Consider the following 12,943-nt stretch of genomic DNA (forward strand, 5'->3'; position numbering starts at 1 on the left):
CGCGTTGGGCGCAGCGCGCGACCCAAACGGACACGCGGACGCGGGCCGCTATCCGTGTGTCCGCTCGGCCACCCAAACGAACCGGACGGCCCAGCGCGTCCGTTTGGGTCTGCCCGTTGGAGATGCCCTTACACTAGTACCAAGTTGTAAAGAAAAAGGATTACACTAGTACCAAATTTGGTTATTTTATATTTTATTCCACTTTTGGAAAATCAGGTTACTAGTAGTAGGTTTGTCGATTTGAAAGCTCCGCGACTCAGGTTAATGTTGTCATACTTGGTGTTTATTGCAAAAAAAAAAAGTTGAACTTGGATCCAGAAAACCTTATTTTGCCCTAAAAACAATCTAATTTTGGATCTTGGCATGTCAAATTCCTGGGTCAAACTTGCACGAGCTGACCGGTGTTTGTGGAAAGGAAGAGATAGAGAGAGTGACAGCAGCAGCAGTATGAAACAAGGAAAGCAGGAGGGAGGGGAAAGCGAGCGTGGTTTATTCTTCCAGACTCCAGTCTTTTTCTCCATCTCTTTACTTTTTTCAGATTGGAATCACACGCGAGTTCCATTCGTTCTCACTATCCAATCTAATAGCTTTAGTTTAGCTTAGTTCAGCTTAGCTTAGATAGGGAGCGTGTGTGTGTAATCAAGTAGTAGAAAAGAAGGAGGGGAAAAGGATTCATCTTGGATTCTTTGATTCCATTCGATGGGGCACTGATGCTGCTGCTGGATCTATCTTCCAATTTCATTCCCTCTTCCTTCACATCCTCTTTCGTATCCAATCAATTGCAAATTTATTCCGGGGAGGGAGGCGCCATGGATAGATAGATTGATAGATAGCTACTGAAACGAGGAGGCTCCGCTCCTCCTCTGATGGCGGCATCCGCGCGGCCGCCTTCCTCATCTCCGGCCGTCGCCTCTGCACCCGCGCCTGCCTCCTCTAAACCAAATGCAACACCGGCCGACACGGCCGCGCCCGCCGCCGCCTCCCCTCCCCTTTCTTCCCCACCCCCTGCCCCGCCTCCACAGCTCCCCTCCTCGCCACCGCCCGCCTCGCCGCCGCCACTCCCTCCTCCAAAGCCCGCACCTTCCGCGCCGCCTCCAGCAAATTCGCCTCTAAAGCCCGCACCTTCCACGCCGCCTAGAAACAGTTCGCCTCCGCCACCCGCACCACCACCAACCACGCCGCCGGCAGCTCCTCCCACAAGAAACACGCCGCCGACCGCTCCTCCCCCAACAACCACGCCGCCGACCGCTCCTTCACCAGCAGCCGCACCGCACTCCCCGTCCCTTCCTCCTCCCGGACCTCCTGCCCACGCTTCACCGCCGGCGGCCAGCCACAAGCCACTTCCATCTCCCGCCACGGCCGCCGACCCGGCCCCGCACGCTGCCGGCACCGGCGGCAGGAGCCCGAACAAGTCCTCTACCCAGTCGTCCCATGGCTCCCATGCTGGAGCCTCCTCCACGCCCAGCAACGGGGTCAGCGACACCGTCGTCATCGCGGTAGGCACAGTGCTCGCATTCCTTGTCATCACCCTGATAGGCGCCGCCGTCTGGTACACCAAGAAGCGCCGTCGGAGGGAGAGTAACGATTACCACGCCGGGTTCATGTCACCCACCTCGCCGCCTTCTTATGCATCTTCCTCTCAGCGGCCGCTAGGTAATTTAGTTAATCTGGTGTGACAGTTCCAGTATCTACACTTGCTAATTCATACATTCTTGGTTACACCTAGTATTCATACAAGTGATGGTATCTTCTCATTTCATTCAGGTGACTCGGCAAATGCAGTATCGTCATCGGCCGACCCTTCCTTCCATAATACCAACCACAGCGCTGGGAGTCCTCGGCTCAAAGCGTGTGCATCCGACATCAGCATGGGCAACTCCCGCTTCTTCACTTACCAGGAGATGTACGAGATCACCGACGGCTTCTCGCCACATAACTTGCTAGGGGAAGGAGGCTTCGGGTCGGTGTACAAGGGCCGCCTGCCTGAAGGGAAAGATGTAGCTGTGAAGCAACTGAGAGATGGGAGCGGGCAAGGGGAGCGTGAGTTCCAGGCTGAGGTGGAGATAATCAGTCGTGTGCACCATCGGCATTTGGTCTCGCTCGTGGGGTATTGCATTGCCAATAGCCAGAGGTTGCTTGTCTACGATTTTGTGTGTAACGACACCCTGCATTATCATCTTCATGGTAAGGCTTTAACATTTTTCTGCTTGAGGTAGTTTTGACAAGACCATTCCACATTGTGGCTGTACAACTGAGGTTGTTTTGAATATTATGCAACCACAGGACATGGAAGGCCGCTTTTAGATTGGTCAGCTAGGGTGAAAATTGCTGCTGGTGCTGCTCGCGGAATAGCATACCTACATGAAGATTGTAATGTTCTTTCTTACTTCTTATCACCTTTCCCATTTATTTTGGTTTTTTAGGGATATTTATTTTGGTTTCTATTAACCATCTGCCTCCTTTCCCCTTTTGCAGGCCATCCAAGGATAATCCACCGGGACATCAAATCCTCAAACATTTTGTTAGATAATAACTTTGACGCACTGGTAATTACATGCCCTAAATTGGCAGAGGATATGCTAGGATATAGTTAATTTGCTGAATAGATGCTATCCATGAATTCTAGGTGGCTGATTTTGGTCTTGCAAGATTGGCCTTGGATGCTGCAACACATGTGACTACTCGTGTTATGGGGACATTTGGGTGAGCAAAACTACTGACAAGTTCAAAAACAATGTTTGTGATCTTATTAATTAACGGCTAAAAAAATGTTTATGCCTTTCTTGCAGGTACATGGCACCAGAGTATGCATCGAGTGGCAAATTGACCGAGAAATCTGATGTTTTCTCTTTTGGTGTTGTTCTCTTAGAACTTATGACTGGTCGAAAGCCTGTTGATGCCTCAAGACCATTGGGTGATGAGAGCCTTGTTGAGTGGGTGAGTTATAGCACTGAGCTAATTGTCCAAAGTTATTTCCACTTAGTGCTCATCGATTATTTGTAGCTGATACTTAGTTGACATGTGTGTATCTTATTAAAGGCCTCCTAGATTCTTTGTTCACCAGGACAGTCATGCAATCCAGACTTGTTTCATCAGATTTGATGGATTAGTCATTTTAGAGGTTACAAGTTGAAATTTCAACTTAAATGCTGGATTCCCATATCTGGTATTGCAATAGTCATTTGCGAGATGACTCACTAGGCATATAGGTACATATTGTGGGGACATCACTCTCATTTTCTTGGTTATGGTGATGCAGGGCCAGTTGGCTATGCAATCGGCATGATGCATGATGAATTACATCATATAGGAATAACCCAACATACGCGCATATTGATTTTTTAAAAGATGTTATGATTAGAATATTTACTGGTTATGTTTACGCACAGTGCAAACAAACATGTCATAACGGTGAGTATCTTGTAATGCAAAGTGGCATGGGAAAGGTTTTCACCTGTGATTCACATTGGTAAAAATAACAGCATGTATCCTGAGCAGTCAAAAATGGGCAGCATTCAAACTAAATTATCTGCAACTTCAGCTTTGCAAACTGACATTTCTTCGTCACAACATGAATCTGTGCGCCTAGGTTCTCTGTTAAACGAACATGTAGCTCCTCCTACATGTTACTTCATTCACTTGGTCAATTCTTGTTTAACATTGCAAACTGACATTGTTTTGCAGGCTAGACCATTGCTTAGCCGAGCTCTTGAGACAGGAAATTTGGAAGAGTTGGTTGATTCTAGGCTTGAGAAGAACTTCAATGAGGTCGAAATGTTCCGTATGATTGAATCTGCAGCAGCCTGCATTCGACACTCATCATCAAAGAGGCCCAGAATGAGCCAGGTATATATATAAGCAATTGTCTATCTGTCTCCACACAGAGGATACTATACTTCCTTGATAATGTCACGTGGAAGGGAAATAACATCATCTGCTCTGATATGATCTAGTCACTAGTCAGAGGAGTAACATGCCATTTATCGGTCACTCCTTTTTCAGGTGGTGCGGGTTCTCGACAGCTTAGCGGATATCGATTTAACGAATGGTGTGCAGCCAGGGCAGAGCGAGCTCTTCAACGTAGCGAACACTGCGGACATCAGGATGTTCCAGCAGATGGTGCAGGGCAAGCAGGATGACAGCTCCGGATTTAGCCAGTATAGTTGGATCAGCCGCAGTAGGGCCGACGCTGAGGCCGCATCCTCTAATTCCAGGATCTTGTGATCACCATCACTAATTCGGCCACTAATTTGGCCACTAACTCGGCCGGGTTGTATTGACCGTGAAAAGCCTCGTATAATTCTTGTGTACTTATGATTGCTCTTGTGTACATCATATGACTAGATCCACTCGTTTCTTGATTGACGAATTCAGCTACCTGTTGTTATCGTTGCCTAACTTTTTTTTTTTTAATTGTATCGTTGCCTAACTGAAGAACACTATGTTTGAACCAACTTGTAGACCCTTCTTTCTTTTTGTATTGTTGGTTTGACAACCAAAGGGAGGAAAAAAGGCCGCTGCCGCCGATCACTTGTGGAACTCTGTTTGGCTGACAAACGGGCTCCTTTGATTTAAAGGATAGAAAAAGCATAGGAATAGGAAAGGTATAGGATTGGAATGGCATGTCTACTAGAAACCTATATGAAGATGAAGTTTATTTGATTGTAGCAAAGGAATTTTTCCATGAGGTATGAGCTAATGTTTTTTCCTATAGGAATTACACTACAAGATTTCTATAGGAATTTTTCCTATAGGATAGGTTCCTATGAATCAAACAACATGTATAGGGATTTTTTCCATAGGAACCAAATCCTACACAATTTCTATGCAAATCCTTTGAATCAAAGGAGCCAGTCTTACTTTCTTCCAATATCATGTCACCACATGTATTGTATTATATGCGTGAGCTTGTAGTGCATCTACACAATCATTTCCATGTTTTGCCAACTCTGCAACCAAACCAGTCAAGAGAAAATGATGAACCAGGCAAACTAGTATAAAAACCAGAAAGTCCACACCATCTCTTTCAGCTTTATACCCTGCAGAGAAGCCCGTGTTTCACCTTTACAAAACAAAGTAAACTCAGTATGGTTACAGGAAATCGAAGCATATATACAAACGGAAATTCAATTCGGCTCCCGGGTGCGTACGCTCCCTCTACCAAAAAAATATATTTCGAAATGTCGAAAAATTTGGATAAAAAATTCTACATGTACATTTTCATTATGTATGTGCATTCGTCAAGTTTCACGAAAAATAAGATATTTTGTGGTCTATGTAAAAAGGAGAAACTTTATCATGTGAAAAGCATTATTTTTAGCACTGAATTTTATCTTTTTTACACACGTCACATGATAAGTCGATTTTTTATGAAACGACTTTGTGAGCGCGTAGCATGTGAAGATGTACGTACCAATTTTTTGTTTCAATTTTTTTAAAATTTAAAATATGTGTAAGATGCATTTCAAAATATAGAGAGCATATGCACCCATGTTCCAAAACACCACTCCCATATACAAAACCTACTGATACAGTTATAGCATATGGGTTTCTTTGCTAATTTTGGTGATCATCTAACTGAAGAGTGCACAAAGAATTATCATTTGACCCAAGGGGAGTACAACACAAGTACACAACTCAACTAAGAAAGATAACACTAAATCAAGGAAACGAAAGGAAACAGTTAAAATGTCAATCATGTCTAGGTTCGCCGCTGGATTAGGCAGGAGGAGCAGAATACCGTCGCCGGCCGGCAGACGACCAGGCTGCGGCGCATGGAGGGGTGTTCTTTCTATTGTGGAGTGATTTATCTCTGTACATTTCGATACACACAGTAAGCTCCCATCTTAAGGGGGTAGATTCTGCGAGCCTAGATTTGCCACGTGTAAGATTTTGCCAGCGTCCTAGTTGTCGACCTAACTGTCTGCAATTTCTTCTAGAAGCAGGAACGAACAAAAGGAAAACAAAGACCGATGACCTTGACCTCATGTGTAAGCCTGTAAGGTATGGTTCCCCATGAATAGACGAAGTTTCTTCCTGGCAGTTGCTTTCAGGCCGGTCATCATATCAATCTGACAATTTCTTTTCTCCTGTCAATTGTTAGGCTTAGGCAGTCAATTCATATCCATCACGCATGCTTCATGAGATACTGTTATACTCATTATGTACAAAGAAAGATATCATGATTTTCTAGACTTCCTGAAAAGATGCTTTGTTAGACATTAACTTTATACTTTAAAATATTTAGATACGATACTTGAAATTCATATGCATACAGGAAAACCATGCCATTATTGAAGACACCGACTTTTTCAGAGTGGATGGAGCAACATGTATAATCAGCCATTAACTTCATGTTTTTTTAATAGTTAAGTCAATGTCCCTCTCAACAGCTGGTGGTTCAAAACAAGACATAACCCCAAGGAGCTCCATCCTTCATTGGTCAATAAATTAATGTTGCAGTGAAGAAAATGACAGAAATATACATCAGTATCAAGTATCAATCCCAAGGACACAATTTCTTTCGTGGGCAAAAATAAAATACATGCTTTATTCCCATCAAGATATTTTGTCTAACTAAAGAACAAAAGATATTTAAAAGAAGAAGGGAAGAATGAACCCCAAAATAATAATGAGGGGAAGAAATTAAGTGATCTCCTAATTAAACTTACATCCCTGCCCTCCTTCTTTAACTACTGTCTACAAACAAAAATTATTGATCCTCGTCATGTACAGTTGAGTCCTAATTACCTTGCCTGTTGATATTTACAGGAGAGCTACTATAGGTGTCCTATGGTAACTGATCACCTTGTGATGATGAGTCTGCTTGGAAAACCCTGCTGTTGACGCGGACGAGCTTGGCATCGCGGCGTGCCGAGACGCCAACCCCGGTGGACCTCACTGAGAACTGACGCAGGACCATGCCCAGCTCCGTCTCTGGGTCGTCGGCCTTCGCCTTGTGCTGCAGCCACTGGATCTTGTTGTGGTAGTCCGGGAAGAACCACGTCTTCACCACTGACAGGGTGAAGAAGGGGATGAGGGCCGCGACGGAGACCAGCAGGGTCACCACCCAGTAGGCTGGCGCACCGCCCAGCGCCTCGGAGAACACCATGAAGAATGTGGTCGAGAACGATGGAGTGATCGCCCCGTACGCCAGGAGGAACACGTACCTGCAGCCAGCACAGTGAGTGTGTCAGTCAGTTTGATAAATTATTACGAGTGACCGATGTTTAGAACAGTCATGACTTGGTTGCCACTTAGTAGCGCATACCATAGGGCGATGCTGGTCCAGATGCAGATGTGCTGGATGAGGGTGAAGTAGTTCACCGTGATAGCCATCTGCATGTTGACGGCCCAGACTATGCACGTGTAGGCGGTCGCGCCGAGGGTCGAGAGGTCTATGACCTCGCCTCCGCTGCGGAACGCTTGGTGCTTGAGCGACGCGATCGTGAGGTAGAATATGATCACGGCGCTGGCCACACCATGCAGCATCCATCCTAGGAGCCTTGACCATCGAAAGAGCAGGTTCTGAGGACCCTCTTGGTAGAGCATTGGGTACTGCATTGCATTTCCAGAAACAGTGAGGAATTTACTTTTTTTCGTTCAGTATTTGATTTCAAAAATTAATTAAGGGAGCACATATATATGTATGTACCTTGAGACAAAACCGAGCGGAAACATCTTGATCAAACACACCCATAGCAATCACAGGTAACGACGTGAAGAGGACATTATAGAGCGACATTGACCAATCGTTGTAGAAAGTTTGGCCAGAGAATGATGTGTAGCACTCATACAGGAACAGGGTCACGCCAAAAACGATGTTTTTGTAGAAGAAGAAGCATACCTGTTGATCCATTAAAACGAAACATTCAGTCAAAACTACATGGTTCATAAGCAGAGTAACAATACACATGTCAACAATTATATTGCGTACCATCGATGAGATCCTGCTATAGCACCAATGCCCATGCACAAGTAGCAGACGCTCGAGGAAGCGAAACTGCGCGATGGAAACATCACTCGCCATGACAGCCTGAGATTTAGAGAGAGATGATCACAACACTACATTTTTTTTCTAGACATTATGTTGTAGCTTTCATTCAGTTAAACTACTTCAGTAATACATGCGCGGGAGTATCAAACCTGCATTCCTTCGGCACCGCTGATTCCTACCCCAATATCTGCCTCCTGAATCATGCCTACGTCGTTCGCACCGTCACCAATTGCCAATGTAACTTTACGAGTTCCAGCTTTGACTAGCCTAGTGACCTACAACAGGGATGACAATAGCAGTTCAGAATCCACTCCTATTTCCCGCATGGAAGAATGCAATTCTGATGTATGCTTACAAGAGCCTTCTGCTTTGGAGAAGAACGACAGCAAATGACTGAACTGCACCCAGTCGCAAGATCAAGGAACATGCCCTTAGTATCATCTCTGAGCGCATATGTAAGCGATTTACCATCAACGATCAAAGCGAGTGATTCACTAGCAGATACATTTAAGAGTTTCTTTCCTTCATTTATTTGCTGCACAACGCTATCCTTTGATGCCTGCAATATTTTTTAAAAAGGTAACAGTGTTAATAGTGTAAACAGACCAGCTGTGTACTTACTTTGTTACCCTACGTAATGCACTATAGAACCAAAAACTGAACTAATAGATAGCATAAACTACAAAAGAAATAATTTTCTACCTTTGTAATGGCTGCTCTGTCACCACCTTTCTCCAAGGCAATGATATCTGGTGTATCCAGTGTGATTGTTATTTGTTTCATCCCTTGTCTGAGTAGACTGCAGGCATATCTGTGAAAACGAATATAAGATTCTAAGTTCATAAAGTATATTGCTATTAGCATGGAAACTTCTAGGACAGATGGTATACCCAATGTTGATGGCGGTCTCCATCTTGTCGCCTGTCAGCACCCATATCTTGATGCCAGCTTGGGCAAGTTTGTCGATGCATTCAGGTACCTAGAAATGGAAATTAGCATGGGCAAACGAAGGAGATGTCTTGAACTGTCACGCATTCCAACATGGAAGAAGATTTACTCACCCCCTTTTGTAGTTTATCCTCAACAGCTGTAGCACCAAGAAGAATCAAATCCCTCTCTAGCGAATCTGCAGCCTCTTCAATCAGCTCGTCTCGATCAGCACTAACAGAATTCTTAGCTGCAGTGAACTTCCTGTCGAACTTAGCGTATTCCACCTCCTCAAGTTGCCGGTATGCGAGAACTAGTGTTCTCAGGCCAGCATCAGCGTATTCATTTATGTGCTGCTGCGTCGCTTCACTGTAAGTACTCTCAGAGCTAGATAGCCTCTCGAACATTATACTGCACAAGTTGAGCACAAGTCAAGATATAGCCATCATATAAGTACAGAGAGGAAGAGTAGATGCATCATGGCATCAGAGTCCATCCCAGCAGATTACTGAAGAGAATAGGAGTACTAACCTGTCAGCGCCTTTACTAAAGAGAAATGTCTTCCCCTCCTCGTCCTTAACTATTACCGACATCCGCTTCCGAGCACTGTTGAACTCAAGGACGTGCAAGACCTTATAGAATCTGCCAAAAAAAGGTAAAAGTTTGTGTTACAACCAGGTCACTCCTGAACTTTTACACGAAAAATTGAAGTTCAAATCTTTACCTGTCAACTTGCTCTCCGGACAAGGGATCTAACTCATGCAGAGAAACACCTGCCTGCGTCCTTTGGTAAAATGTGAAACCAAGTTCCCGTGCCGCAACAACAAAAGCAGCCTCATCGGGAGACTCTGCTTCATATGAAATCTTCCCTGATTGTTCGTCGACTTCTGGTATACATGTATGGCAGACGGCCAACAAGCGGAAGAACTTCTCAATCACACCGGAGTGGTCCTGGTTCACCCATTTACCATCCATGACACGCTCATCGGCGAAGTTAAATCCTTTGACTGCAGATTTCCCCTCGGACTGAAAGCCTCCGATACCGATTTCCATATCGGCGATCAAGGGCGAACCTTTCTTCTTCGCCATAGCTCTCTCGACCTCGGTGATTCCACGCCCATACGCCGTGCCTGCGATGGAACATTTGATGAACTCCATGGAGTTACAAGTCAAAGTCCCGGTTTTATCCGTGAGTATCGTGTGGACTTGACCCAGCTCCTCGTTCAAGTTGGATGTCCTAGCATGAGCCGGCGTATCACTCTCTTCATGATACATTTGGATGTCACTGTTGATGAACTTAGCTTGCAGTAGCTTGACGAGCTCGATGGAGACGTACAAGGAGATAGGGATGAAGTACCCGTAAAGGATCATGGCTGTAAAGAGATGCACTACTGCGGAGATGGCCGGTTTATTCGGATCAAAGACGATGGTGGTGTCATCGGGCCTGAGGTACCACCTCGTCATCCTCCCATCTTCTCGCAGATCATCTTTGGTCGCAATGCCAAAGAAAACCGAGCCGATGACCGAGATCAGGACGAGTGAACACAAGAGCAGGTAGATGGCCCCATCCATCTTCTTCTCGATCTTGCTCCTCTTAGAAGGAACACTGGTAGCATTCTGCATGACCTTGGTGTCATGTCCTGTGAAAATAACCACACCGTACACGTACTCAGTGTTCCGGAGCTTGGAGTCCCTGAGCAGCAGCTGCTGCGGCGAGAGCGGGTGCTGCCGCTCCTCGACCTCTATGTTCCCGACAAACGAGTAGAGGTGCGCGTTCGGGTCCTCGCACCTTATCACGGCCCCGAAACTGGTGAAACTGTCATCGTCCTGTAAGTGGGAGGTGACGTCGAGGGACTGCTTGAGCTTGAGGTTGGTCTCCCCATCGAGGTTCATCGTCTCCACGTAGCATATGGCATCCTCATAGCTCGACGAGAGGAGGATGAGGTCGGCCGGGAAGTACTCGTCCTTCTCCACCTTGACCACGTCGCCCACCCGGAGCTTGGTCCATTTTGTCTGGTGGAAGGTGCCGTCCTGGAGCACCTTGATCTTCCTGTTGTTCACCTCAACATCCTGGATGAAGTTCAGGCAATGTTTTTTCAGTAAGTTGGTCAGGGTACAAGGAAGAGAAGCAGGGTAGTAGTAGCAGTAAATTGTTTGTGTGCAAACTAAATGGGAGGACATCAAACATTCTAAATGAGTACTGAAATTGATTGCTTCACCAACCCCTCCCAATCTGCTGAAATGGATTTAATTGGTTTGAGTTGGAAGAAGGTGCAGATGCAGATCCAAGAAGTGTACCAGCTGCTTCCTCCTCAAGTCCTCGATGGCCTCCTTGACCATGGTGACCAGGAGCACCAGCACGAGCGGCGACACCGCCGTTTGCCACCTGAAGGGCGCGATGGGGGAGAAGGAGAGCAGCGCGACGGCGAGGAAGTAGATGTTGGCCACGCGCCGGAACTGCTCGAACAGGGACTTGGGGATGAAGGTCACCGCGCTGTACTTGGTGGTGGAGATGTAATTCGACCGGTACCCTCCTCCTTCCGCCGCCGCGGCGGCGGCGGGGTCGTTGGCGTGGACGACGCGGGAGAAGCCCGGGCCGCCAATCCGGGACCCCTCGTCGTCGACCGCGCTGGGGCGGCGCGCGCAGGCGTAGGTGTAGAGCTTGCTTAGTAGCAGCCTGCGCTTCCGGTGCCGGCTCGCCCGGCCCGCGTCGCCGCCGGTTCCGCCCATTGCGGCTAGGCCGAGGTGTGCTCTGCTTGCTGCAGGGAACCTTTCTTGGTCGCGCGCTGGTCCTCCTCCAAGCTAGAGCAAAGCTGCAGCTACAGCTACAGCTATAGTGCTAGTGCGTGGATCCTAGCTAAGATTGGCGGCAATGGCGATTTCGCCGAGAAAGAATGAATCAATGAATCAATCAAGAAACGAGCAGGCCGTGGCCGGCCGGAGGAAGGAATCAACTGGACCAATGGCGGACAGCTAGCTTAGCTGTAGAAATCCTAGGAAAATCGCCGGCGAGATGCGTGGCGTTTTATGTCTAGTACTCCCTATGTACTATGTGTTTGTCTGCAGACTGCAGGCAAGACAAGAAGCAGGAGGAGGATGAAGACTTGATCAGCCAACAGCTGCCGGGAGAGAGAAAAATTAGTCTGCTGCTTGGGAAGCTCCGCAAGCCAAGCTGGACCAACTAATTCAATCTTCTAATCTTCTTCGCTGGTCTGGTGTGGGTGTGTGTGAAGGAAAAGAGGGAGGTGGAAGAAGACCGGTTGCTGGTGCCACCTCCACGGAGAGTCTTTGTTGTTGATGTGGAGGCCCTCAGGGTCTCAAATGCAGCTGCTTCATTTGATCTTTATGTCAATTTATTTTTGGTTAATACAGTATTAGTTTTAGTTTTGGGAAAGGAACGTCACTCACTCGTTCAGTCAAAGACACGCCGTGGTTGACTTCTCATCCCCAATGAACTTGACAAGTAAGCTTGATGATGATGCATAAAGATGCGGTTGGTGACTTTGAGGCTGCATCGGAATTCGTGGAGAAAAATAGCCATTTGATATGAGGAAGAGAAGATTAGTTCTTGTATAGAAGCTTCCTTTTGCTTATTTGGAATTTGGAATGCTGCCGGGTTGCCTGCCTACCTTGTTGATTTCTTCATGCAACATAATAAACATATTACGACGAAAAGAATATTCAGATTAGAAGCTTCGTCATTTTTAGTACAATTTTAGAATACGGTTAGGTTGTTGACATCTCACTATAAGTGAAATCATCATTCTACCATTTTATGCCGCTCTCGTTGCTCCATGATAGCGAAGTTGATCGAAGGCTCGATCCGACTCTAAATTCCACGAAGGATGTTAAGGGTACCAACTTACAAAGCTAACTCAAAAAAAAAAAAAAGAGAAAACATCAAACATCTAGTGAGTCATTTGATAGATAGTATCCTACATTAGAGTTGTCCATCCTCGGATAACTAGCAAACAAGAGGTAGCGAGATTAGGTCCATTTCACCGAGATCTCCTCATGAAT

At 46.3% G+C, this 12,943-nt stretch overlaps 2 protein-coding genes across 2 annotated transcripts; one reads left to right on the forward strand and one right to left on the reverse strand.

Annotated features, from left to right (window-relative positions):
• Positions 1-448: 448 nt before the first annotated feature.
• LOC127331399 (proline-rich receptor-like protein kinase PERK8) lies at positions 449-4,377 on the forward strand. The gene is made up of 8 exons (XM_051357539.2): positions 449-1,653; positions 1,765-2,184; positions 2,284-2,370; positions 2,476-2,546; positions 2,627-2,703; positions 2,790-2,937; positions 3,685-3,846; positions 4,003-4,377. Exons 1-8 carry the CDS (start codon positions 867-869, stop codon positions 4,222-4,224), a joined length of 1,974 nt encoding a protein of 657 aa, XP_051213499.1. The 5' UTR covers positions 449-866; the 3' UTR covers positions 4,225-4,377.
• A 2,103-nt stretch (positions 4,378-6,480) lies between these two features.
• LOC127331400 (phospholipid-transporting ATPase 10) lies at positions 6,481-12,229 on the reverse strand. Its single transcript, XM_051357540.2, has 12 exons — positions 11,222-12,229; positions 9,648-10,993; positions 9,455-9,565; positions 9,058-9,334; positions 8,887-8,975; positions 8,699-8,807; positions 8,352-8,555; positions 8,146-8,271; positions 7,937-8,035; positions 7,655-7,846; positions 7,271-7,557; positions 6,481-7,169 (listed from the first exon to the last, which is right to left on the reverse strand). Exons 1-12 carry the CDS (start codon positions 11,651-11,653, stop codon positions 6,791-6,793), a joined length of 3,651 nt encoding a protein of 1,216 aa, XP_051213500.1. The 5' UTR covers positions 11,654-12,229; the 3' UTR covers positions 6,481-6,790.
• Positions 12,230-12,943: the final 714 nt, after the last annotated feature.

The sequence above is a fragment of the Lolium perenne genome, chromosome 2 (assembly GCF_019359855.2).
Source record: "Lolium perenne isolate Kyuss_39 chromosome 2, Kyuss_2.0, whole genome shotgun sequence".
NCBI classification, from domain to species: Eukaryota; Viridiplantae; Streptophyta; class Magnoliopsida; order Poales; family Poaceae; genus Lolium; species Lolium perenne.